This window comes from Ahaetulla prasina, chromosome 7 (genome assembly GCF_028640845.1).
Source record: "Ahaetulla prasina isolate Xishuangbanna chromosome 7, ASM2864084v1, whole genome shotgun sequence".
Classification (NCBI taxonomy): Eukaryota; Metazoa; Chordata; class Lepidosauria; order Squamata; family Colubridae; genus Ahaetulla; species Ahaetulla prasina.
The window spans coordinates 70,841,835-70,869,808 of record NC_080545.1 but is presented as its reverse complement, the minus strand read 5'-3'; the positions used below and the strand labels follow the sequence as shown (position 1 = coordinate 70,869,808).

The window sequence follows — 27,974 nt, the reverse complement described above, 5'->3', positions numbered from 1 at the left end:
AACAATTGCATCCTCAGAAGGAATTTTGATGTCTGCATTTTTAAAAAATGTATAGTAGCTGATACCAATCTATGAAAGATAAAGTCTCCTTTTTGTGCTTGACTTCCAGTTATGTCATGGACACACACATAGTTTTCTAGATAACAATATGGGGGGAAGAGGCTTTCTAGGGCCTTTTTTCAGATGTATTTACATCAAGTCCAACATATACTATAGGATTTCATGATGGTCTCCCCATCCCAATATTAACTAGGTCTCATTCTGTTTAGCTTTCTGAGATAAGTGCAGAGTAAAAGAACAGAACACAACAGATAACATGAAAAAGTCCACCTAATACAATGATTAGCATTAAAACAGCTATATCACACTTTTGCCTTTTTCAATGTAATAGAAGGAATAAAAGATACAAAATGACTTCAAAGACATTACAGATCTCTGACACAACTTTTCTTGAACCATTCACACAGATATATCATCAGGTACTTGTTTATGAAATATCAACCTTCTTTTGTTCAAATGATCACATTCTTTTGGGGAATGAAGAGATATATAGCTGTAAGAGATGAATGAAGAGATATATAGCAAAAGAACAAGTCCATTGCAAACCAGATTCATTCCCGCTTATACATCTGGTAAATCCTATCAACAAGTACAAACTTGATGGTCATTACCTTACTGACGACCTTCACCCTGTCAAAGATCTTGGAGTTCTCATATCAAATGACCTAAATGCCAAAGCCCACTGCAACTACATAGCAAAAAAGGCTCTAAAAGTAGTTAACCTAATTTTACGCAGCTTCTTTTCCAAAAACTACACTATTAACTAGAGCATACAAAACATTTGCCAGACCTATTCTTGAATACAGCTCATCAGTCTGGAACCCACACCACATCTCTGACATAAATACAATAGAACGAGTCCAGAAATATTTTACTAGAAGAGTTCTTCACTCCTCCGAAAACAACAAAATACCTTATACCACCAGGCTTGAAATCCTGGGATTAGAAAACTTACAACTCCGTCGACTTCGACATGACCTGTGTTTAACACACAAAATCATCTATTGCAGTATCCTTCCTGTAAATGACTACTTCAGCTTCAATCGCAATATTACAAGAGCAAAAAAATAGATTCAAGCTTAATGTCAACCGCTTCAAACTTGATCGCAGAAAATATGACTTCTGCAACAGAGTTGTTAATGCTTGGAACTCATTACCTGACTCCATAGTCTCTACTCAAAATCCCAAAATCTTCAACCAAAAACTGTCTACTATTGACCTCACCCCATTCCTAAGAGGACTATAAGGGGCATGCATAAGAGCACAAAAGTGCCTACCGTTCCTGTCCTATTGTTCCCTTTATTATATCAAATTAATATAGCTAATGTATATTCTTTACTTATATATATATATATTTTCTTCATGATATGTTTTTTACTTATGACAATGTTTATGTATACTGTTATGACAAAATTGAATAAATAAATAAATAAAAAACCCTTGGATTTTTTTATTTTTTTATTTTTGGAAGCAGTGTAGCTTCTGACTAACCAAAATACATTTATTGCCTATTCAAATGATTCAAATAATTTCTAACAACCGCAATAAATGTTTCAATTTGTCTTCAATATTTTAACTAGTCAAAGATCTCTTCTGAATAATACATTCTATTTCCCTCTCACTTTTGCAGTGTTCTGGTCAATTAATTGAGTATATTTAGTTTTTTTTCAAATTTTAATCCCAAATAATTAGAATATCCATAATGCTGTTTGGCTACATCACACAATTTTTCTTCAGACTTTTAAACATGATTTCCAGCCTTGTGTATTTAACATGATATATCAGGTTTTCTCAGGCTATAGTCCTGTTCACAATTCTACAGGTTAAATGGATCAAGCAATCAAGATTTCAAGTAAGGCATGTTTTTGTCCACATGACTACACCCCAAGTAAGCCTGCTAGAATTGCTACCACTTATGATACAACTCAGGATTAACTCACATACCCCTTCCATATCTTTGTCCATTTGCTTTCTTATTTTCTGATGAATCACAATTAAATATCTGAAATGCTCAGCATAGTTTAGAGGCATTTTTGCATATAACGTTTGTTCTATCATGGCTGTTGCACACATTTGAGTCATCACTTTGTACAACAATCAAAAGTAGGCATTTCAGTGTAATTTTGCTGTATGTCCTTCTCTGAAGAAGTTAATATTTAACATATTGAACTCAATACTGTTGGAAGGAGAATGCCACACAAGAATTACACAAATATGGACAAATACAAATAGGGTAGCAGGTAAAAGAACAAAAAAAATTGATTAAAAAAAATTAGACTTTGTTTTCAGTTTATGCAGATTGAGATGTTCAAGTCCATTCCCTTTAGTGCAAATTCTATAATAAAAATTTCCAGCATGCAGTAAAAATTACAGACCAGCTTACCCATATATCCTTTCCAGTTCCTATTCCATAGAATTAATACTCTCCTATTAGTCTCTCTCTCTCTTCCTTAGATCATAGAATAATAGGCTGCAATCTTAGGATCACTATTTCATGTAGCTTTTGGCACAACATCAAAGTCATTTTGTAACAGATCATTCATACCTGTGGTATAATCTCCCCCCCCCAAAAAAAAGCATATTACAGTAGCTATGAGAAAGAAAAGCAAGTAGGAAGGAAAATAGGAAGAAAAAAAGAGAACAAGTATCATTTTCCATCTTTGGTTCAATGTACCCAATTTGGAACTTCCAAGGTTATCACTCAATTTAAAAATAAGAACTGTCCAATGCACCTGAGCCTAGACAACTTTTTATAATGTTTTAGCTCCAAGGTGTTGTTAAGCTACAATCTCCATTATTACTGGAACCGCTAGATATGAAATATAATTTCACATCTGGAATGCTAAACTTGGTAAAATCTAGCTAATCTGACACATACAGTAGTGGGTTTTAAATCCCGTCACTACCAGTTTGCTCATGGGCACGTGTGCAATGCTGCACATGCGCAGAAGCTTCTGTGCATGTGCAGACATGTCCGGGCGGGTGGGGGGAGCTTCCCGCTACCGCTGCTACGGGTTCGCCAGATCTGGGGTGAACTGGTAGCAACCCACTACTGATACCGATATAACGTTAACCAATAAATCATTTTGATTACAAGGCACAATGACTAGCTTCACATCTGCATTTTGCACAAAGCAGTCAATTGGCTTACAGCAAGTTATGAATCTAGTCATAGACCTTGCATTTGCCAAAGAGATCTAAACAAAACAATGACAAAATGACTGAGGAATGAAAGGTGCAGCTAATAGCTAAGAGTCTTCTGACCTGCAGGTACAAATCAAATCCATAAGTGCAGCAACTTGTTAATATACTGTAACTAATTGTAATCTTTCAAATAGTCTTGAAAGACAGATCTGTGGCTGCATATATTATCAGGCTGTTTCTCATCATATATTTCTACACACTGAGGAGACGCTCACATACTCTAGATTTACAAATATGACAACGGCAACAGTTATCCAATGAATACTAGGAAGTTTTCATTGTTCGAAACAATGCACCGAAGATAATTACAATGACAGTTGCCACATACTTAGCCAAATATTAGAGAAGAGAGTCCAGGAATAGTAGTGATGGCAGCATAAAGACCATCAGCAGATGATCCTTGCCAGCCATATTACAGATGCGTTTTGGAACTTGATGAGTACTACCGTATTTTATTTTCATGACATAGAGATCTAAGAACTTCTTGACTTATTATATTTCATCTCATTTCATCATCAAGTGACTGGCCTTGAAGATTCACGGTTTGATGACTCTAGGCTATAGAGAATGTAGTCTTTAAACTGCTAGGCTATAACAATATATTTATAATACAATATATATATATATATATATATATATATATATATATATATATATATATATATATATATATATATATATATATATATATATATATATATATATATATAATATAATATAATACAAAAAATAACAATATATTTATAATACAACCCTTTGTTGAGCAGGAGATGCATTTAACAACAAAAATTATCAATTAATATTTATAACTGGTAGTCTATAAATAAACAAATGGGGTGTGTGATGACTTAGAAGTTAAAGACCCTGAGCTTGTCATCTGGAAAGCTGACAGCCCGGCTTCGAGAGCTACATGCTGCATGATGGGGTGAGCTCCCAATACTTGTCCCAACTCCTGCCCAACTAGTAGTACAAAAGCACGCAGATGTGAGAAGAGAAATAGGTACCACTTCGGTGGGAAGGTAACAATGTGTGCCTCGGCCGGGGTGAAATTCAGCAGGAGAACCGGTAACAGAAATTTTGAGCAGTTTGGAGAACCAGTAGCGGAAATGTTGAGTAGTTTGGAGAACAGGCAAATACCACCTCTGGCTGGCCCCAGAGTGGGGTAGGAATGGACGTTTTGCGATATCCTTCCCCTGGAGTGGGGAGGGAATGGGGATTTTGCAGTATCCTTCCCCTGCCACGCCCACCAAGCCACGCCCACAGAACCAGTAGTAAAAAAATTGGATTTCACCACTGACTTCGGCATATAGTCATGGTGGCCATGTGACCATGGAAATATCTTTGGACAACCCTGGTTCCCTTGGCTAAGAACCTGAGATGAGTACTAACCCCAGGAATCAGATATGACTGAACAGGGGAAAGCGATACATGTATCTATCTTTAAATAAAGAAATACGCATAGTCCATTAGTGAAAGTTCACTGGCCTAGGAATCATCCTACCAGAATATGCGTAAGCAGATAACAGGTATCCCTAAACTCAGCAACCCAATTATCTTACTTCTTTGAGATTATTGAGAGGGAAAAGAGACATTACTACTATCATATAGTTGATAATATATGGGCAGCTGTAACACACCTTAAATAGTGTATTTTTCTGTTATTTAAAATTATATCTAAAATATTTAGACTAATGAAATGTTTTAATTGTTTTTGAAACTAATTGTCTTACTCGTATCAAAAATCTTTGGCAGAAGCACTGAAATAATACATTTCACACTGAGGTCTAGATATTAATTTATTATCTGGTTCAATTTGATGAACTCTGAAGAAATATCATCAAAATTAATAACAAGCCAGTTACACATTTAATGTATAAAGTATACCATAATATTTTTACTTATCTTCTGAATAAAGGCATACTTTTTTTTGAGTCATCTAAAATGAATGTCCTCTTCATATTATTGATTGTCCAGTATCATTAGGGGGACTTCTACCAGAAGTTAATGGAACTTTTCCATTAACTTTTCTGCCAAATTTTTCTCATCTTGAGATATAGCTTTAGGGTTCCTAATGCAAACTTCAATTCTGAAGAACAAGACTGCATGATTTCTGGAACAAACTCTGCTACCAAAAGAGAAGTAATTATGAAGTTTTCTTCCAAGAGTTTGTACAATTGCAATTAACCTACAAAGAAGGGTATGAAATTTTCTGGGTCTTGGTGAGAATTTTAAGAAATCCAGTAATATCAACTGGTTATTTGTAAAAATAAAAAGCCAATATCAAAAATTCAAACTTCCAAAGTCCTCCAGAACATCTTATCATTTAATTCTTCAAGTAATAGGTGTAATGCTGTTCAAAACCTGACTCTGTAATTCAATTATCTTATTTTTATACTTTTTACTTTGTAGCCTGTTTTCCCTTTCAACCAAATACTCACAAACAGCTCCAATATTTGCAAAATAAAAAGCTTAAACATGGAAAAATCAAAGCATTATAACGATAATGCCAGAAATGTAAAATCTTATTGATATTTCAGAAAACTTTACAGAAATATATCATTAAAATGATTAAACACAAATTAAGTTTTATCACTACTATTTATATACTACCAATAACAATAAAACATAAAAAACATGAATAAATACATTTGGAAATAAGATTAACCTGAAAACAAAAGGATGTGTGGTGATTGAATCTGTTTTGATTGCAAAAAAAATAATTCATTACCATTTCAGTATAAAGTATCAATTGATCATGCTAAGATAACACTTTGTTCATCCTACAGTATGTACTTGTTTTCAGTACATGATTACTCTGTTTTCAGAATGATTATACTTTGTATGCTTATTATTAAAGAAAAAACCTTTAAAATGAAAATAGGATAATTCTAATGGATTAGAATTAGAAGTTATAGTGCACTGCTATATATGTTTGCTCCTAGGGACATACAGAGAAAGGTTAATGCACCAAGACAAATTCCTTGTGTGTCCAATCACACTTGGTCAATAAAAATTCTATTCTATTCTATTCTATTCTATTCTATTCTATTCTATTCTATTCTATTCTATTCTATTCTATTCTATTCTACCCTACTCTATTCTATTAATAGGATGCAGACCTTAAAAACAGTCACTACAATAAAATAGATCTTTCAATGTGACTCTGAAAAAGGTAAGATGTGGGAACATAATTCAGCCTTGGAAAGTTATAATGACTGGTTCCAAGCATCATGCTTTAGCCAGGCTTGTTTTAACTATGATTTGTTGACCAAGCCACAATTCAAGATAATTCATGAAATAATCTAAAATAACTTTCCAAATCCACGAAGGAGCACATTTGCTAAACATTTCTAAGGATTAGAAGGTTAACCCTTGTTGGATTATAAACCTGAAACATGCAAATTTTGATGTATAAGGGCCACAATCCTTCCTATCTATCTATCTATCTATCTATCTATCTATCTATCTATCTATCTATCTATCTATCTATCTATCTATCTACCTACCTACCTACCTACCTACCTACCTACCTACCTACTTAACTTCCTACCTATGCTGAGGACTATGCAGGTTGGAGTGGGGCTGTCATTGCAATGAGAGAGATCACTTGCTGTGATAGACGGTGGAATTTTTTTTTCTCAGTTTTTAACAGCCCAGCTCTGGAGGGCCCTAAGACTGGATGGATTTGGAGCATATGCCTCTGGGGCTCCCCATCCCTATACTGAAAGAAAAAGTAATATAAATGAATATTGACACCAAGTACTCTCTAGCTTTATGATTGTATATTCTTTAAATAATTTAAATCACTTATTGTAATTTAATGGACAGTGTAACTTTGAATAAAATGTACAATTTTTCACTTGACAACATCTAACATAATAGACTACACAAATAACATACACTGATACAAATAACATTTATTTGGATTTAAGAAATATTTGTGTATAATGCATATCCTTTTCCCCTGAATAGTATGCTAAAATTTAATACAGATTTTATCATTTAAGGCTTTCCTATATTTTGCATGTATTTCTGTTAAGAGATTCTGTTAGGGCATTAGAAGCACTGAATAGCTCAGAATATTTTGGATATTAAGAATTTGCAGAATGAACTCTAGATGAGAAGTCAATTCTTCTAATAGCTGGAGCTAGACACAAGTTATATTAAAGTTACACATTTCTTACTTTTGCAGCTTCCATTAACCAACAGGTGCGTTTTAAGGAATTTCATATGAATTTAGCAGTGACAGACCTATTTTTACCACTTAAAAACATGAAAAGAGATGCATTTCTTCAAATGCAAAATCTTCCCAAAGAACTTTTTCCTTAGACTTTCTACCCAAATCCCAACTTCAACTAAAAATAAGCCTTGTCATGTCACTTTGGGGAGGAAAAATTAAATCTGTACCACATGAAAAGAACTGAAGTACCACAAAACATACAACGGTCTATGAATGTAACTATACAGAGGTAATAATTTGCAATTGTTTTCTACTTACCTGGACAACTGGGTATTGGTAATCCATACAGTATACACCATACATAGCCAAGGGCTTCTTCAGCTTTACACAAAGCAAACAAGCTGGCAACTCTGTTCTTCCCTCTTACAGTCTTAAACACACGTTTCTAGTTCTCCTACACAACACTTGGTTCAGGCCTCTAGAGATATATACATACATAGAGTGCTCAATTTAACATACACATAGGCTACTTGACTGGGTTCAGGTCACCCTTCCCCAGTATTTTCTGCACTGCTAAACCTAGTTGCGCATGGAATACCAGAAGATCCTAAATTAGGACGCCCAGCCGAAAACAACTCTCTTGCAGTTCTCTGAAGGGACAGAGTGACGGTCAGGAAGATGAGAACACAGGAATGGGCATAAAGGGAGGAAGCAGCCAGCACAGAGAAGCCAAAAAAAAAAGTTGTGTGTTCCTGGCATTAGGTGCATTGAGGAACCATTCTCATCTAGGACAGCAAAAAGCACACAGGACTATTTCACCCTCCACTATTCCTGACCCTTTAAAAAAAACTGTCCCAGGCAGAGACAGGTGCTAGGATTAGTATAGCAAATCCTTTTGGCGATACAGAGGGAGGGGGAGAGAGAAAAGCTACATTGATAAGTGCAGTGAAGGGATTTTTTTTTAAAAAAAACACCATAACCAAATATAAACTCATATCATTTAACACCTCTCTCTTAGTATTTAACCCAGGCAAAGACAGCTGCTTGAATCAGAACTGGAAGGGGAAAGAGAAAGAAGGGGAAGAAGGCAATCTGAATCCACTATGAAACCTTGAGCTATGTGCCAGAGAAACTCTCAGCTGTTCCAGTCAAACTTAGGAGGATTAATTCTGACTGTCAGCAGGGGGGGAAACAGGAGAGAGTGAGGAAGGGAGCTAGGATTGGAAAAGCCAGCTGCTCTTCCCTTTTTAGAAAACTTCCTTGCACCATTCCACATGACTATATATTCCTACCATGGGATGTTGGAATGCTAACAGACAGAAACAGCTGCTATCTTAATCATAGAAAGGCCCACAGGTTCAGGAGATGCATTTACAGCCCTGGATGTCATGTGTGCGGTTCGTAACCTGAGATCAGGCCAGTACTTCTTAGAAGACTGAAAACGGTTTGAAGGAAATAGTGAGATACAACATGCATTAAAAATTGCTTTAAAAAAAGAGAGAAATACTTGGCAGTTCTGGGTAACATTAAAACTCCATGGAAAAATATGTGGAACATTGTGGAGCTTAAAGATTTTCCCCAAACATCTGGGCTAATTTAAATCTTTGAAGCAGGTAGAAGCAAAATGATTCATTTGTCCATTATTGTGCCTTGTTCTTCTCATTGCCTACGAATACCAAAATAACAGGTATAAATAATTATTAGGCTACCTTGTTGAAAAATGAACAGTCACTAGCAGGCAACATACGTTAATTTGCTGATACTAGTATATATGAATAAACAGTGCTCTTTAAGACATAGTTGAATAATGTTTTAATATTCATTCTAGCAGGGGGGGAAATTGTTTCCTTTTTTTTGGTTTCATAAGTCCCAATTTATGCCAATAATATACTCAGTAAAAGTCCCACTTGTTAAACATGTATATAAGTGTTATTTCATAAATAATAAAAATTGTGCTGGTCTGTGACTGTTTGAATTGAATAAATAATAAAATCAGATAGCTTATAAAAATGAAAAGAATGTCCTCAATAGCTATTTCTACGGATAGTTTTTCTACAAACCTGAGTTTTAAAAACATTAAACTACTAGAGTATGATCATGATTGTAATCAGTACAATTAGAGTATGTTCTAAGCAACCAAAAAAGGCAATCTTTATTTTTAAATGAAGTGTTTACATGTGCATATATACACAAACACACTACTTATAATTATGACTTTAATCTTCATGGTCAACTAGCACATGCATAAAAAAAAGGAATGCTGAATTCCAAAGGAAGCAGCCCAGACTTTTAAATAGTAATGATTACACAAGGAACTATATTTAAAGAAATGTGTCCAATCAGTTTTAAAGCCTAAATAGCAAAAAAAAAAAAAGTAACAAAAATATTACATGATTGACCTGATTAATACTTTTCTCTCTAGTTGTACATAGCATAATACAGAGCCTATGTATCATTGACAGCAAAGAAATAAAAAACAATTACATTGCCTCTTTCACTTGTACATTGCAGGGAGTACTTGCTGAAAAACCACTCATTCAGCGACCATTTGAAATTACTGCAGTGCTCAACTGTCTCTGCCAGACTTGCCATCCCAGTTAAGTTTCATCATCCTCTCCCTCCCACTGACAAGGCATAACCAGTCAGGCCCTTTGCGAGGCACCTGCTGGCCCTGCCAGCCTTCTTTCTGATGCCATGTGCAGCTGTTTGATTTGCATGTGCAGAGGCCCTGCAGTGCAGGGCAGCCAAAAGGGAGAGTGGGGGGAAGAAAGGCAGGGAGTCGGGGGGGGGGGTTGAAGTAGAGCCAAAGGCGGCAGGAACCTTACCTTACAGAGGCCTGGGAATGCTTGAATCAGGAGGGTCCTCCTCACCTAACAATCAGCGGGATGTGGCTAACGACAACGGGGACTTCCAGCGTGAGATTTATTTATTATTTTATTTGTAAAATTTATTAGCCAGCCATCTTGCTACATGGTAACTATACATTGCTTAATAAAAGAAATTCTGGCCAACTACACCATGGTAACTGAATCATATGGAATGAGCATATCATACAGGAAGTGTTATACGAAGTACGCACACTGACTATTTCTTCTCTGTACAGTAATTCCATTCTTCATTCCATCCCAATATGCTAACTAGATGCAGTAAGTATTGTGCTGCAAAATATATAAGCAGAGGTCCAGTTCAAACATTTCTGAGGTATTGTTTGACAGTCTGTTCACCCTGACTTCCTGTGTGAAAGAGAACTCAAGATGAAGTGGGGTGTAAGAGATCAGGTCTTAAGACGTCTTAATACGATGCAATAATAAGGGTCCATTAAAACATTTTAAGTTGATTACAGTAATGGTCCCAATTAATCTAGCACTATAAAAGCCACTGATTGGAAACATTAGCATGAAAAGCCCAAAACTATTTCCAGTAGCAGAAAAAAAAAATCTGTAAAGATGCTGCATAATAATGTAACATTAATTTTCACTGCAGAAGGCAGACGGGAGATATCTCTACTTGAAGCAACATTTTCAAATAAACGTGACCAATTGCGTCAAACAGAGAAAGCAAGAGAAAAAAAATCTTAGGATTCAGATAAATCTATGAAACATAACACTCAATAGCTGCTAGTCTTAATAGTTATGTGATTCATAGACAGCTTCTTCCTAAACTTGTGAGTGACCAAATGGAGACGGGTTTCTTTTATTACAGGCCTCCAAGAGATATAAAAATCAAGTCGGTTTTATGCCAGTGCAGCATGGCCAGCAAGCATGCAAATATTAAATGAACTATCTCATTTTGCAGATTAGGATGAATCATAAATTATGCTTGTTCAAATTAAGAAAATGTCACATTTTTTAAAATCAGAAATAGGTTGAATATGCATCTAAATCAATGCCAATTTAAATAGATTAGATTATAAACTAAACAATATTCCTAAGAAAAATTATGAGTCTTAACTATGAGAGAGGAAGACGGGATATCAATATTTAGGTAATTTTCATCAAATTATAACAATGATAAACCAAGCCAGATTTCAAATCAAGAATCAAGGCTGTAATGGGTCAAAATGGGTCAAAGTTTTCCAGGATTATCAGAAAATCGACTATCCTGTGTATTTAAAATATTTTAAGTAGTATTTTAAAAATCTCCAAATGGTAATTTTGTCATTAATTAGTGAAAATATGGGAAATGAAATATATGACTTTAATTTATGACCTGAATCCAACAAAGGATCAGGCCAAATAAATTCATCCCTATGAGACAGGAGGTTGGCATTTCAATAATTTTTTTTTTAGATTCATTATGGGAAGAGACACTTTTCGTAACAACCAGAAATACTTTTGTATTTCCAAACTGTAAATTTCATTGACTGTTATCCTACTGATTATAAATATAATGCAAGCACAAATACAATGCACCACAGCCATCTTTTTTTTTTTTAAAAAAAATCTAGTTTACACAATATCGTCACAAGCAGCAACCAGAGTACAACAGTACTCTGTTTTGACCAGAGTACTCTGGTCAAAACAGAGTAGCAGCCAACGACTAACCTCTCAAGCTACAAAAATAATAATAATAATAATAATAATTCCCTAGTGCATAAATCATAAAATAAATTCTTTTAACAAATAACATGAAAAAGTGTGTGTGTGCGTGGGGTGGGGAGAGAGAGAGATTTAAAATAAAGCTTTGCTTCACTCTTGAATGTTTTATCATGATGAAATTCTAACATTGCTTTACAATTAAGCTCATATTTCAGTATTTCTACAAACTGTTCAAAGCACTTAACAAATCCGGTTCATTACACTACATCAAAAAGACTCAAGGTACACAGGTACTTCCTGTATTAAATGTTTAAGCCCTTTTCAAAAGCTAATATTTAAGAATGGAAAGACGTTAATGAACAGGATTTGGCAGTAAAAACTACAGACTAAGGAATGTATTCCTCTGTCTCAGAGGGCCAGAACAAGACAAGGCAGATGGCAGGAAATGAATTATGATAAAATATGAATACACAGTTAATTAGATTTAACTGCAACTTTTTAATATTCTACTATAATTCAAAAACCAATCTTAATAAGGCAATTTTGGGGTTGGATGTCATTCAGAAATAAGTTGGTTTGAGGGCTCGTGTTGGTAAGGTCAAAAGCAACCAGCTGTTCTATTAAGAAATTGACAGCTTTCACTCAATTATGATGTAAAAGGAGGGGGAAAAGACAAGATTTGAAGCCATGGATTTCTACAGATAGGATTTGAACACTGGAGTATATGATGTGTGGTTTCTTTTTATTATTTTTCTAATAACTGCAATAAAAGTATCTTAACAGAACTATAATCCTGAATCTCCAGCTCTTGGCTTTCCGGTACAAGTTTTGAGCAAGAGTAAAATTTGACAGGTAATACTTTCTGTATTCTGCAATGACTTCACAGATAAGAGAGGAAAAAAGAAAAAATTAAAATTCTAAAACATCTAACAAGAACCCGTGTCTCCAAAGCACACCTGGAGCCCATTTTAATGACAGCTGAACCTAAAGAGACAAGAAATACGTAAATCATTCCATTGTCTGAAAATGAAATTTACTGCTTCTGTTTTGACTCTTCTTCATTGGGGCAGATTTACAAATTGTGCTTATTATATGGAGAACTCCAATTTTTGAACCTACCAATGATTGTACAACAGTGTCCACAAGAAACAGAAAAGTCTTTACACTGATACGATGGGAGAAAAGGAAGACGTGGATGTGTAAGAGGGAAGGGTGGTATCAGCATCACCCTATGTAGATTAGAATGTTGGTTTTTATTTGGCCACACCACAATCCTACCTAAATCACACTAATAAAACTAGCCACAATGTTACTTACTCCAGGGACCTCCAACCTTGGTCCCTTTAAGACTTGCAAAGCTGGCTGAGGATCTCTGGGAGTTGAAGTCCACAAGTCTTAAAGGGACCAAGGTTGGAGACCCCTGGCTTACTCTATGCACCCCTCTACAAATTTTATTTCCTAGCAAACAAAGTGAACAATTCAAGGATTCTAAAAGGGGAAAAATTGGGTCAGGGATGAGAACCATAAGGTACATACTCTCCAACTCCACTTTCTCTGAAATTTTCATACATAGTTTTAGAAAAACTTAATCTCTTTCTCCCCAAACCACTCAACTCATGGACCCAGAAGTAACCATTCCAATTTTAAATTCAGCATTACTGCATGACTTTTCAAAACATTACTTGACTCTTCCCTCTACCTTCTCAGTACCCCAACTTGTATGTGTTATATGTAAACCTCAGCAGACAAGTTAGCAAAATGTAGGATCAGACGCATGTTCAGATATGTGACTCTGCCTATTAGCTTGCCGGATTATGACACACTCTACCACCCTATACAAAAGAGAATTAAATTCATCTGAGGTCTACAGCAGTTGCTTTTCACTCCTACTCAAAACGAAGGGACCTCATATCAGCAACACAGCAGTATGGAGCTCCCTATTCTAGTAACAGCAGTCTGCCCACTTCAGACCCCTAATCTCTCTGACTTTGAATTAATGTAACAATTATTGGTAATATGGTTTGAAGGAGATAAATGTCCAATACAAGGCTGGTTGGCACGGATATTCACTCCACTCATGATGCGAGAACAGTTTTAATTAAAATCCCCTTTATGATAAAGAAACTGCTTGAGTGGATGTTTCTGTGCAGCCCTGATATGGAGCTTCTTATAAAGCGGATTAGAAATCAAAGTTTTTCTACACCTCTTTCTCTGGACAAGACAAAAAGGACTGGAATAGTCACCTTCTGGCCCAAATTGCAACTCCCCAAATTCAGGAATTGCTGTGATCACAAAAAGCTACTATAGATAGTAATCGTTCCCCTAAGAAATGAAGGCCGATTCCTAAAGATTCAGGACAAAGAAAACATTGGTGCAACCAGAAGAAAATCTTCTGCAATCCCAAAACAAGGTTTCTTCTTTTTAATCAAACGTGCACAATATTGTTCACTCTCATTCTAGACACTGTTTAATGGAGGATTAAAAATAATACAGTCCATTTTAGTGACTCAGTAAGTCAGATTTATTTTATTTTTAAAATGAGTGCATCTTTAGATAGAAGAATTTAGTTTGGAAGAATTGTGTGGATCCAAGAACACGTTGGTGTTAGAACTGATCATTTCTTACTGATTTACAAAATACTTGTTCAATGCACTTTGGATACTTTTAAGCACTTTTATTCCTATTTTTATCAACTAAGATAAATATTTTAAGTTTTATCTAGTTCTTTTATTTCTTGTGCCAGAAGCCATCTGTCAAAAAAACAAAAGCTCCATATAATAGTACATAAAAAAAAGCAAAATGCTTTTGTGGTTGACAGACAATACTAATAGAAAATAAAGAACATCAAGTTTGAATGCATAATTTTCAAGATTACCTTAAACTGCTAAATGCATGTCTGCATAAAGGTACTGATTTAAGAAAATTTTTGCCTTAATTCAGGGCAATTTTGTTCTCGGAACCCGGTTTTTTGCCACTACCAATAAAAGAAACTTCTCATTATCTCATCTGTAGCTTCTTTTTCTTCACTGCTAACTTTTATCAAGACAATGTTTACCCCAAAAGCTTTAATATTCCAAGGTCATTTTTTTCTCCAAGCATGAAAATTACCTGAGAGATAAATAATCCTACCTTTTCCATATCTTGATTTAAGGGTATTTCTAAAAAAAAAATAACAGAATCATAGATATGGAGGTCTTCTGGTTCAAACCCTTGTTCAAGCAGAAGACCCTAATATCATTTTAGACAAATGGCTGTCCAATCTTAAAAATCTCCAGTGATGGAGCACCCACAACTTCAGAAGGCAAGCTGCTTCACTGATTAATTGTTTTGGCTATCAGAGAATTTCTCCTTAGTTATAGGCTGGTTGTCTCCTTGACGTGTTTCCATCCATTATTTCTTATCCTGCTCTCAGGTGCTTTGGAAAATAGGTTGACTCCCTTTTTGTGACAATCCTTCAAATATTGGAACGGCTATCATGTCATTCTTATTTCTTCTCTTTGTTAGACTAGAGTTCCTGCAACCATTCATTGTACCCTGTTTCCCCACAAATAAGACATCCCCTGATAATAAGCCCAATTTGGGCTTTTGAGCACATGGCAATTAGGCCAAGCGCTTATTTCAGGGTTCAAAAAAATACAAGACAGGGTCTTATTTTTGGGGAAATACAGTATGTTTTAGTCTCTAGTGCCTAATCATCTTTGTTGTTCTTCTCTGCACTTTTCTTAGAGATTCAATATCTTTTTTGTATTGTGGTGACCAAAACTGGACTCGGTATTCCAAGTGTGATCTTACCAAAACAGTATAAAGTGGTACTAATACTTATATAAATATTATTATTATTATTATTATTATTATTATTATTATTATTATTATTAATAATAATAATAATAATAATAATAATAATAATAATAATAATAATAATAATAATAATAATAATAATAATATAATTTGTATACCGCCCTTCTCCCGAAGGACTCAGGGCAGTTTACAGCCAAAATAAAATACAGCAACATATACAATACTAAAAACAAACATTAAAAAACTTATTAAATTTGGCCCAATATTAAAATATAAGTAACCCTAAAAATTAGTAAAAATTAAAACCCCATAAAATCGGCTAAAAAATTAAAATTCAAGCCAGTCCAGCAAGACGAAATAAATAAGTCTTAAGTTCGCGGCGAAAGGTCCGGAGGTCAGGTATTTGTCGGAGTCCAGGGGGAAGCTCGTTCCACAGGGTAGGAGCCCCCACAGAGAAGGCTCTTCCCCTGGGGGCCGCCAGTCGACATTGCTTGGCTGACGGCACCCTAAGGAGTCCCTCTCTGTGAGAACGCACAGGTCGCTGGGAGATACAAGATGGCAGTAGGCGGTCCCGTAAATATCCCGGTCCTAAGCCATGGAGTGTTTCATGTGATTTTGATACTATCCCTCTGTTGATGTAGCCTAGGACTGTGTTGGCTTTGTTGGCAGCTGCAGGACACTGCTGGCTCATACTTAAGTGGTGGTCGATTAGAACTGCTTGATCCCTTTCACAGTTACTGCTTTTGAGCCAGGTATCAGTGATTCTCTAACTGTGCATTTGGTTTTTCTTGTCTAAGTGTAAAACCTTACTTTTCTCACCATTTCATTTTGTTCAATAAGACTCGGTGCTCAAGTCTGTCAAGATCCTCCTGGATCTTGAGCCTGTCTTCTAAGGTGTTGACTGTTCCCCTCAGCTTGGCTTCTGTAAATTTGATGAGTTCCCCTTCCATCCCCTCATCTAAATTATTTATGAAGAAATTGAAGTGTATAGACCTAGGACAGAACCATGGGATACCACACTGCATACCTCCCTCCATGTTGAGGACTATATGTTGAGTGCAGTTGGTCAGCGAGTTATGAATCCATCTGGTACAAGAAGTATGTTGTAGTCTACTTTGTCAAATGTCTCACTTAAATCCAAATATACTATGTCCACAGCATTTCGCTGATCCACTAATTTAGTCGTTTTATCAAAGAATAAAGTAAGATTTGCCTGGCATTATTTGCTTTTGCAACAACCGAGTATTTTGAAATAAAAACTGGGAAAACTGCTCATCAGTGGATTACCACTACATATTCCATAAAAACCTAATTTATTTCAAAGAGGGGGGAAAAAGAGGACAGTTTTGGTTAATGTACAAAAAAAAAAGCGCTTGGCACAATTAACCAGATTAAAGAGAGATTTAAAATCAGGGAAAGATTGATCCTTACTGGATTAAAGCCAAAATCCTACTAAAAGTCCAGCAGTCCTCAGATCAACATCCTGTAATAGGATTAAAGTGAGAGCAGCTTTGTTTTTGTATTACCAGCAATGTCGTTAAATAGTAAAAAAAAAAGTGCCATAATTTCTAGCTGGGATGTATAATAGAATATACAAAATAATAGAAAGTCAGAATGAGCAATTCTTGCTAAGAACAGCAAAAGAGCTTCTTATATTTTCAAAATAAAAGCAATAAAAATAATAAGCATACCAGCAATTCAGTGAATATGGCAAAAGGTTAATAGTTTAAGAAACAAACTTAAGAACAAACAAGAACAAATGTTAACAATTGCCATAGGGCTAGACACCCCTCTTTTAAATGAAATGTGATCTGGGGACTACCAAAAGATAAGTAAGTCAACAGGTAGATTGATTTTTAAAATATCCAATAGCTCATATTACCAAATCTCACACTTAGGGGCTCTCATTTAACAATCCAGGAAATGTTAGAAAATAATAATATTTTGATCGATTTCAATTTTCAGACTTTCTGTAGTGGATGACAGACTTGGCAGCGACAGTGCAAAGGCCTGCCAAGTTCTGAGTTCCTTATCTCTTACGGAGACAGAAGCCCACGTGTCCAAAATCCATTGCCAAGAGCTCACAGAAAAATCCTTTGCACAGTCCAGGCCTTTTAACTCCCAAACAACCGATCTGCAGTTCATACTTGGTATCTTTTTGTCCATCACAAGGGCCAGATGGCAACTCCACCTGCTTTTATCCCCTGTGGGGTGTGGCTCAGTGATTCAGCAATATCTGGGCCTGCTACACCTCTTCCTTTGCTGCACACGCTTATCTTTTCATCACTGCCTTGGGTCAATCCAGGATTGATCTTCAGCAGCTGGAACCTGAGGCGTTGCCAGGGAGGAGGAGGGTCCGGGAGAGGGAGGCCTTGTCGGCTCCTCCCCATCACTCTCAGAGTCATCCTCCTCCATGAGGACAGGCTCGGGGGCCGGAGTCACAACAGGTCGTCATGTGGGTTAGAGGATCCCGGGAGTTGGTCAAATGGGCCCTCTGTGATGCCAAGATTGGTCACCACCTTAGCTTTATGAAGCTTGAAGATGGAAGGATGGAAGAGGCCCATGAAGGCCGGCCTTTCCAGGAACATCTCCTCATCCTCAGAAAACTCCAAGTCTCCCTGGTAATCATCCCCCATTAAGGAATCTGCACTGTGAATGGAATCCTGTTGATAGAGAGAACCAGGCATGGTAGCTATATGTGTCGAAATTTATGACTGTGGATGGGCTGACATAGAGGGAACCTGAGTGCCCTGTTGAATCCCAGCTGCAATAATCTTTGAAATCGCGTCAGTGATGAGACCTTGATTGTCAGAAGGCTGGCCAGGGTCATGCCCCACCCCTACGTGGAGCCCTGCTATCAGAGTGAACATCGCCCCTAGACCCTGATGCCTATTAGCGGGTGCCACCTGCAGGCCAGCTGCTATCATGCCAGGCAAGGCAAAGGGATCTCTTTGTGCAACCCCAATCCTAGACTGGTAGTGGTTGCCAGTACCATCTGTAACCCAACCCTGTAGCCACTCCACCATCTGGTGAGGTAGGAGAACCAATGTACCAGAACCAGACAAGATGGCTCCCGTGATAGAAGCCTGCTGATTCTCTACATTAGCGTCCTTGTTGCAGACAGATGATATTTTAGAAGGAAGAGATGTCGAAGGTCTGGGCTTACTTGTTTTACTCCTGGTGGTTGCCTTAGAACCCTTGGAACCCAGATGTTTAGGCCTGTGGGCTTTGGTGGGGGCAGCAGCCTGCTCCATGTCCGAAGACCGATCTGAGTCTGCCATGGTATGCCCTGTCCTTAGTATGGTTGCCTACCGGCAGTGGAGACAGTAAGTTCCAAGGTTTGAGGCCTTACAGGCCAATGGGAGATTACAGCCCTGATAAGGGAAGGGGACCAAAAAAACCCCAAAGTTATAATTCCTGTGCTACCAGTGTTCTTAGCTGCTGGATTCAAGGCCTTAGCAATGCAGTTCTTGCACAAAAAGAATCAAACCTGTTTGTTTGCGCTGCTATGTCCGTCTGCCAATCAAATGGTAGCATGAGAGTGAACTCGCCCTCCCAGCACTGGCGTAGGCTGCAAGTCAGGTAATAATGGCATGGGAGTAGAGCCCAACTCCCTCAGTGCCGCTTTGCAAGTCTCCCTCAGTTCTGTCATCCGTTCTAGCTCTCGCTGCTCTCCAACCAAGCTTCTGGCCAAACGGTAGCTCCCAGTCCTGGTGCAAGAGTAAAGGCCTCTCACAGCACTTCCGTGGCTGGATTGTTAACAAAAAACGGCATCTGAGCAGGAAAACCGCTCTCCAGTGCCGTCATGGATCACCAAAGACAAGCAAAATGGCGCAAAAGCTAAATCTAGCTCTCCCAGCACCGCAAAGTGTTACCTGGTCCTCGGAGTTTGTCATGGTGTGCCGGGCAGTTACTGCAGAGCCGCTCTTCTAGGTGGAGCTGCGATGGTGGTGGCAGTTGTGCTGGTGGACCAGGAAACCAGCTCATTCACCAGCAGCCAAGTACAAGTCCGGAGGTGCCCGGGAAGGAACAGAACTCCAGAACACTGCCCTTGGAAGTCCTGGTTGGTGGTATGCGACTTGGAGCCCCAGCAACGCCCTTCAGACTGCCGGCAGTGGAGCAGGTGATAGAGAAACCTCCCCCAATGTAATCACAGGTGCGCAGCTCTCACTGACAGTAAAAGTTCAGTTGCCAAATTCCAATTCCGAAAAATCCAAGCTGTGAGTGATCTGACACAATCTAGTTGCCAGAGGACTAATACACATGTCTCTATAGCTAGACTGAGTGAAAAAAACCTGAAGCTCAGCTGAGCAGAGGAGGCGTGGTTAAAGAATGAAAACTCAGTCTCTGGCAAATAGATGAGAGATGACCCATGCTTGGATTATCCAAGCAGCGCACTGGAAAAGGGTAGGATCTATTAGTAAATGAACCTGCAGCTTTGGAGCAGCCAGGTAATTAGCCACCTCTTGCAATGCAGCTGGCTGAGGCAACTTGATTCAAAGCACAGGCTGAAAAAGCTTGTCAGCCCTTACACATGCAGTTATATAGGAGTTTCCAGCCTTGGATCTAACTTCCTGAATGTAAGCAGAATTTGTACAGGACTACAGGTAACTCTTGGACTATGATCATAATGGAACCTTTCCATTACAGTTGTAAGTCATGACAGTCATAAAGCAGGTTACCATGTGACCAGACCCATTTTTGTTATCTTTTCAGCAGCAGTCATTAAGCGACCGCGGTTCGAAGCTCCCACGTAACACCTATCCTGCGCAGACTGCACTGGCTACCAGTTGTTTTCCGGGTGCGCTTCAAGGTATTGGTTACCATCTTTAAAGCGCTCCATGGCTTAGGACCGGGCTACTTACGGGACCGTCTACTGCCGGCCTCTATCTCCCAGCGTCCGGTGCGTTCCCACAGAGAGGGACTCCTCAGGGTGCCGTCAGCCAAACAATGTCGACTGGCGGCCCCCAGGGGGAGGGCCTTCTCTGTGGGGGCTCCTACCCTGTGGAACGAGCTTCCCCCCGGGCTTCGACAACTACCTGACCTTGGGACCTTTCACCATGAACTTAAAACTTATTTATTCCGTTTGGCTGGACTGGCTTGATTTTAAATTCTAAATTTTAAATTTTAAAATAGTGGGTTTTAAATTCTGTAATTTTTATGGGGTGTAAGGTTATTTTAAATTTTTTGGCTAATTTTGAATCAGTTTTTTAAGGGTTGTTTTAATTATGGTGTATGTTTCTGTTTGTATTTTATTTGCCTGTTCACCGCCCTGAGTCCTTCGGGAGAAGGGCGGTATATAAATTAAAATATTATTATTATTATTATTATTATTATTATTATTATTATTATTATTATTATTATTATTATTATTATTATTATTATTTCTGCCAAAAATCAGAAGTAAATGTTAGTTTTCAGCGAAAACATCGTAAAACAGTCATGTGACTGCAGCAGGCGGGAAATGGCTATGAATACGGGATAGTTGCTGAGTGTACATGCTGAGCGCACATGCGGTCATGTGGTGAGAAGAGGTCACTGTAACTTTAGAAACAGGTCATAAGTAACTATGGGAGGTTTGTTGTAAATCAAATGGTCACTAAGCCACCAGTCAAAAATCGAGGATTACCTGTACATAAATCCTTAATCTTGGATTTTTCTAAATGGAATTTCAGCTTCTGAAGTAAGTCCTGCACCTTCAGTTGTAATGGGCCATAATACCTATAGGTGCCACGTAACCAATTCCTGACATATTTATCTTCGTTGACTAATAAGATTTTCATGATGAGAATGTTTTGCAAAAGAAAAATAAAGTTGGGAACCACTGGTTTAGTAACAGAGTGTTCTTGGTTTGATAGATAATATAATAAGCTGTGCAAGAAATGGGAGAACAAGCAAAAATCCATTTTCAAAGCTGCAGCAATGTGCGCTCCATTTGCGCAAGCGGAGGACACACATGCCTGCTGCTTGTGCAAATGGAGCTTTGTGCACTTGCCCACTGCTTGTGCGGAAACATCCCCTCTCCTCCCCGCCGCCACCATTGCTGCTGCCACCAATTCACAGAGCCAGAAAGGCTGGGGACCACTGATATAAAGCACGTACAATAACGCTCCTACCAAATATGGAAACAGTCCCATTTCTTTTGGCGTATAAAAGGAATATGTCCATCTTATTTTTAAGCACTTATTCAAAAGAGATAAATTATATTCACCCCCCAGATATCACCTATATTACTACATCATTCTGTTATCCTCTCTAATTTTTTGAGCTACATATCCCATGCAATAAAGTCTGTACGATATTTAAAACACAGATGGTTACATACTGCACTCTGTAAACACCTCCCTATGATCATTTACTCATTTCACTAAAGGTACCTTCTACGAAAGACCAAATGAAATAGCACAAGGAGTGAGAGCATGTTGCTAAGACCCAGGCTTGTCTTTTTAATCCCCAGAGTAACAGTGATGATGTGCTCAGAGACTCAGAGCAACACGACAGAAAATACTGTAGCTTCTCCAAAGCAGTTCATCATTGAGCTAGCTTCATACACAATTATACACTATAGGAAGGTGTAAGGGTTGGTCTTTTCCCTACCACTATTCACCATCCCCATGAAACTTCTAGAAAAGATCATCTAATGGTTTCAGACATGGTATCCTCAGTATGATATCCAGTTCTGCATTGACCTATTTAATGGGGATTGTTACCACTAGCTTATTGCATGTGGACTGTGGACTCCGAAATGATTGCTAGCAGATATGAAGCACAAGTTAAAGTATTAGTTTTCACCTATAACACTCAAAATTATCAGATCTAAGATATCTTAATGCCTACAGGAAACAGATAAGGATCAATTAGTCAGTATTTAAGTTTTTCTTCAAACTTTATACTGGCATATTTAATATATACATATAATACCCATCACAGTATTCCCTTTGAAGGCAGAGAAAGCCCTTCATAAAATGCAGAAAAAAGTATATGAAATGTTATTTATTAAAATTGTATTGATTTTTTCCCGAGCTTGAAGCTTATGACCATACAACAAATACACAGTAAAATGTCCAGAGTAAAGTAAGAAAATTAAATCATATTATCAATTCAATATAACACAATAAAATTTTATTAAATGAAACCCTGAAACAACCATTGCAATATACAGTTTTTGCCAGGAATTGATGACTTCCCAGGTAATTCAGACAGGAAACATATCATTGATTAATTCTCCTTTATTATAAGGCTACATTAACAGAATCTTACAAACCTGAAGCTACAAGCCTCCCTTCTAATCTATTATGGCAGGTGCTTTCTAAGTTTTTTTCCCCCTGACCATTAAGTAACTGTGGGCTCCTCCATCTCTTATCTGATTGTTCACCAGGCGGCATCTCTTCACTGTCATCCCTGAAAGCCATCTTTTTCTTTGAATCTTCAGGGCTGCCACACTTAGTGCTGTGGGAAACTGGGAGGGGGGTTTGTATGGAGTTAGAGAGATATCTAGCCATAATAGCATTCTTTTCTCTTGGAGTCAAGGACATTCAGCCTGCACCTGGAGTGGCGTGACTAGGAGGTATCTCTAGTTAGGATAGTGCATTGACTGGACCATGTGATAGACCATGTGCAGGGGAAGGGATTTGGACTTTCTTTTGGGTGGGGAAAACCTGGAAGCTTTCAGATTTGGGTTTTCCCAGATGTGCCAATATGACATCTCTAATAAAATAGAATTTTGAGGAACTGCTAGGCTCGGAACCTTCTTTTGTTCAGGGTGTTATTTGGAACCCTGACATTAACCCAAATCTGCTTTAAAACCTCAACCAGCTCCCCGACCTCCAGGGTGCTGTCTGAGGTCTTGACATTCACTTCATCCCCGAAGATCATTCCCACATACCATTACACATGATTGATGATATTAAAACTCATGAGTCTGACCAAGATACATATGCTATCTGCACCAAGCCTCCAACAAAAATTATCCACTAAAAGAACCAATTCTGCCTCTCATGTCCAAGACTGAACCTTGAGTGGAAATAATCCATTTAATCCATTTCCTTCAAATTACTCTAAATCTCCAGCACCAACTCAACAATGTCAAACATCAAGGAGGCTCCCTTAAGGAAGGGGTGCATTACCAACTTCTTCAAGTCTTCTTCCATCGCTATCTTCCAAATGCCAAGAATGAAGCTCAGTGTCGTACTTGAGAGCACCCTATCCACTTCAGAATCTACAAATTGAAGGGAGTCCAATATTATAAAACTAGAGAATGCTCAGTCACCACCACAAAATCTGCCCAGAAAAGAACTCAAGACTTCAGGCAATTTGAATAAGTTTGTGAGCAATATGCTAAGTAAAATGGTTACTGTGGCCAGACTCATCCATCTTGAGGAGGGAAATAAGCAAGATTGCCAGCTGATAGTCTGCTCAGACAATAAGGGAGAAAAAGTGACACTTCGCTTTTGCTTATTGCTTTAAGCAAGAACACATTGGGATTGAATGCAAAGGTGATGAATTCATTTAAACACATACAGTTAACTTTAATATTCATTCTATGTTACATCTTTGCATTCTATTTTACCTTATATTATTATGTCTTACTCTTTATCTTTACTTTATCTTATCACAAGATTAAGTGCCACAAGTTTGAGGACCAAGCATACATCTCCTTTTTTAGTGCCATCATAACCTCAAATAGTTGTTGAACAATCAGTCAATAAGCAATTTATGAAGCCTAGCATATGACCACCTTCAGAAATTACTTCATCGTGACTTCCAGTTGATGTCGCAACGGGAACGGACTGGAAAATAGCGGGCTCTGATGAGCCATGTGAAATCCAGCCAGACAAACAGATGCTGGGAGGCTTTTGAGCCATAGCCATCCTGTAGGGATGGTGAAGAAAGGAGAGGCATTTCATGGACCGCAAGGAATTGGCAATTTTCTCGCTGGAACAGAAAAAGCTCTCCCGAAGTGTGAGCAGTGGCCATCATAGGGTGGACAACTTGAAGCTGGGACATCCAAACTGAAGAATTGTGCAGGGGTACCGTTTGGATGGAGTGCTAGAACTGGGTGAGATACATGCCAAATTATACTAAGAAAAGTTGAAATTGAAGTTTTAAAAAAATTCCGGAGCTTGGACTAGCGGCTATCTGGCATTTAAGGGGAAAAAAATCACACACAGAGAACAAAGAGAAAGTGTGAACTGTAATATAAAGAATCTAAGAGGAAGTTTGGATTTGGAAAATAGGGAAAAGCAAAAGATTTTAAAAGGGAAAAAAATTGATTTTTGGAAGATAACAATAATTTACAATAGAACTTTTATAAATTACTGGATAAACAATTGGATTAAATAGACTATTTGGTAACGGAGTAGAAACGGAGAGTACTATCTGCTGGAGGGGGAAAAAAGTACTGTAATATTCTATTCAAATAGACAAAACAGAAGAAATAGCAGCTGGAAATTTCGACCTTGGCCATATAAAAGAAGATAAGTTGGACACTGAGAGAACATTTAAGGAGTGACTGTGTTTTACATCTGGGTGGTTGTTTTATTTCCCTTCTCTTCTGGAAGATAGCTTCATAATTGGATTATAATTTGGATAATTAATAATCGAGAAGAACATTTTAATTTTAAAGAAAAAAAGAATAATCGAAGAAGGAAAGAAGAAAAGAAGTGGATATACAAGAAAACTATATAGACTTTAAATTCTGGTCAAGTGCATAGATATATAATTGGGGAGGTATTAGTAACCTTTTAAATTTTTATAAAATGGAGTTGCAGATGTATGAAGAGTTACTTTTGATGTTTAAAAGCATGCATAAATCTTTAATAGGCAAAAAAGAAATGGAAAATTCATTTAAAAATACGGGGGGGGGGAGGGAAGGAAGAGGAGTTGGGAGAAGGAAACTTAAATGAGAAACAAGAAATTAACAATGTTGAAGAGAAAGAATCAAAAAATAGAAATCAGAAAATATTACAGAAATGTTTGGGAATGTCAAAAGAGCAGAGAGGAAAGGGGAAAATAATAATAGTGTTTTTGATAGCTTTTTAAATTAGAATGAAATTTTAATTGTTATAGTAGTGGGAAGAGACAAGTATAGGATATACTGTGATGTTAGCTAGATGAAAGCATTGAAAATGAAATGGTAAAGAAATATGTGAGAATAACGTGGCAGAAAAAATAAGATATGGTGGAAAATGATTATTATATGATAAAGATGAATGAACAGAATTTGTCTATATTAAATCTTAACAGATAGAAATGTGAAAATAAGTAATTTGACAATATTATTAATTTTGATAATGTAAATTAAAATGAACATTTAAAATGCTAATTTGTATAAAAAAATAACAATGTTGACATTACTAAAGTAATTATTTTTGCAAAGAAGAAGAAATAGAACATGTTTGTGATAAGTCACAGCAGATGGAAAGGTGAAAATAAGTAATTTAATAATATCATTAATTTTGATAACAATGCAAATTAAGATGAATGTTTTACTGTTAATGATTGGGAAGAAGAAATTAGAGAGACACTTCCGGAAATGAAGAAAGATTGTAAACAACTGGAGCAATTGTAACTGAGAAGAAATGTAAGGTGTAAAGTGATGGTATTCAAATATAATATTGAAAATGATAAAAAAAATAATGGGGGGGAAATTAATATGGCAGAAGTTGAAATAATAAGATATGGAGAAAAATGATAGATTTGTGATAAAGGATTATACAAAAGAGAAAAATACTGGAAAAAACAGGAAATCAAGATATATTATAATGATGATTTTGATTATGTATAAGATGTATAAGATATGACACTCTGTTGATAAAATATGTATGATGAAATAAATTTTTAAAAATAAAACTTGTCTAAAAAAAAGAAATTACTTTATCAGAGATTATCTGAGAGAAACTCATAATTCCCATGGAAGTCATTAATTCTTCAGCAAACATTCATCCCTTACAATAAACTCACTATCGTTTTACTACCACTTGTATATCTTTAAATTGCTTTCCATCACTTTTTTGATCTTTAGTAAAGCATCAGTTAAGCATTCTACCATTCATATATTTATTCTGAATTTTTTACCATTTATATTGCTTTATTTTCCCTGCAAACAGAACTACCTGTCTTCAACACATTTTCACTTCAATATTTCTTGCTATATTATACAAATTAACATTCACTGCAAATAATTCTAGTTCTTACATTGTCTGCATAAAAAGTACATACACCTTCATGTTGTCAAGCAATACATCTTTATTTCACCTCTCCATATATACGCTTGCCTATAAAAATCTTACTTTAAAAACCAAGAGGAAAATAGAAAATAAAAAGAAAATATCATTAAAAATGGTCCATAATTTAAACCAATTCACCTTATCATATGCTTTCTCTAAATCAGAGAACACATGATTTCCTTTCTCTTTCATATAGGATCCAATAATTTACTGAAAAATTTCAAAAATCTGATATATGTACACTCCTCTTGCTGTCCAGGTTTTACGGCATTCATTTAAATTCCACATTTCAACATACCATTAGGAATTCAGTACAAATTGTTTAAATACTTCCTTGAGAATTCCCTCAATTAATTCACATGTATTTCACATTTTTATTTTCCAATTTAACTGTTAACTTTCAAAGAGTTTCTAACAAAGCAGTACAAGAGCAATCAAGGTGAGTCTCTCTCTTCCTCTTCATTTTCCATCTTGTAAACTATACCTGAGTGTACATATGTGCAGCTCTAAGTAATCATTAAGGTGACATCTTGTGCAGTGTGCACACCTACCTAGGAATAAATCCCATTGAGCTGTATGGGAATTATGAAAGGAAGTCAGCTGCAATTATATGGGTACTTCAAATCAACCTAGAAGTGGATTTCCACCAGAGAAAACATACATGAGAATCACATTTGCAAAGGCAAACAGGCAGAGGAAAATGGGTGCTAAGGGCATTCATAGCGAAAAAAATTCCATGCCATCAGCATCCCTAAGGGAATCATTCTAAGTGACATCACAAATTGTGATTTTCCTACATAATTTTTCAGCCTCACAATATTAAATACAATATATCATATAAACCCTAGATAGAGATATCCTGCAGTATTTGTGTATTAGAGTTGTTTTCATTAGGTTCAATGAATATTTATGCAATGAGGATATGTTTCCAGATATGAAACACTGGCTACAAACTGGTACAATCAC

The 27,974-nt window shown here is 36.9% G+C and overlaps 1 protein-coding gene across 10 annotated transcripts in view; it reads right to left on the bottom strand.

Moving 5' to 3' along the window:
• The window catches only part of RBFOX2 (RNA binding fox-1 homolog 2), a 230,781-nt gene that overhangs the window by 94,224 nt on the left and 108,583 nt on the right, over positions 1 to 27,974 (bottom strand). The window contains exon 1 of one of the 10 annotated variants that reach the window (XM_058191234.1): positions 7,763 to 8,266. The exons of the other annotated variants lie outside the window; for them this stretch is intronic. Within the exon in view, the coding sequence (XP_058047217.1) occupies positions 7,763 to 7,807 (45 nt within the window). The 5' untranslated portion in view covers positions 7,808 to 8,266. Of the gene's footprint in view, positions 1 to 7,762; positions 8,267 to 27,974 lie in introns of those variants that run through there. 10 annotated transcript variants of the gene reach the window in all.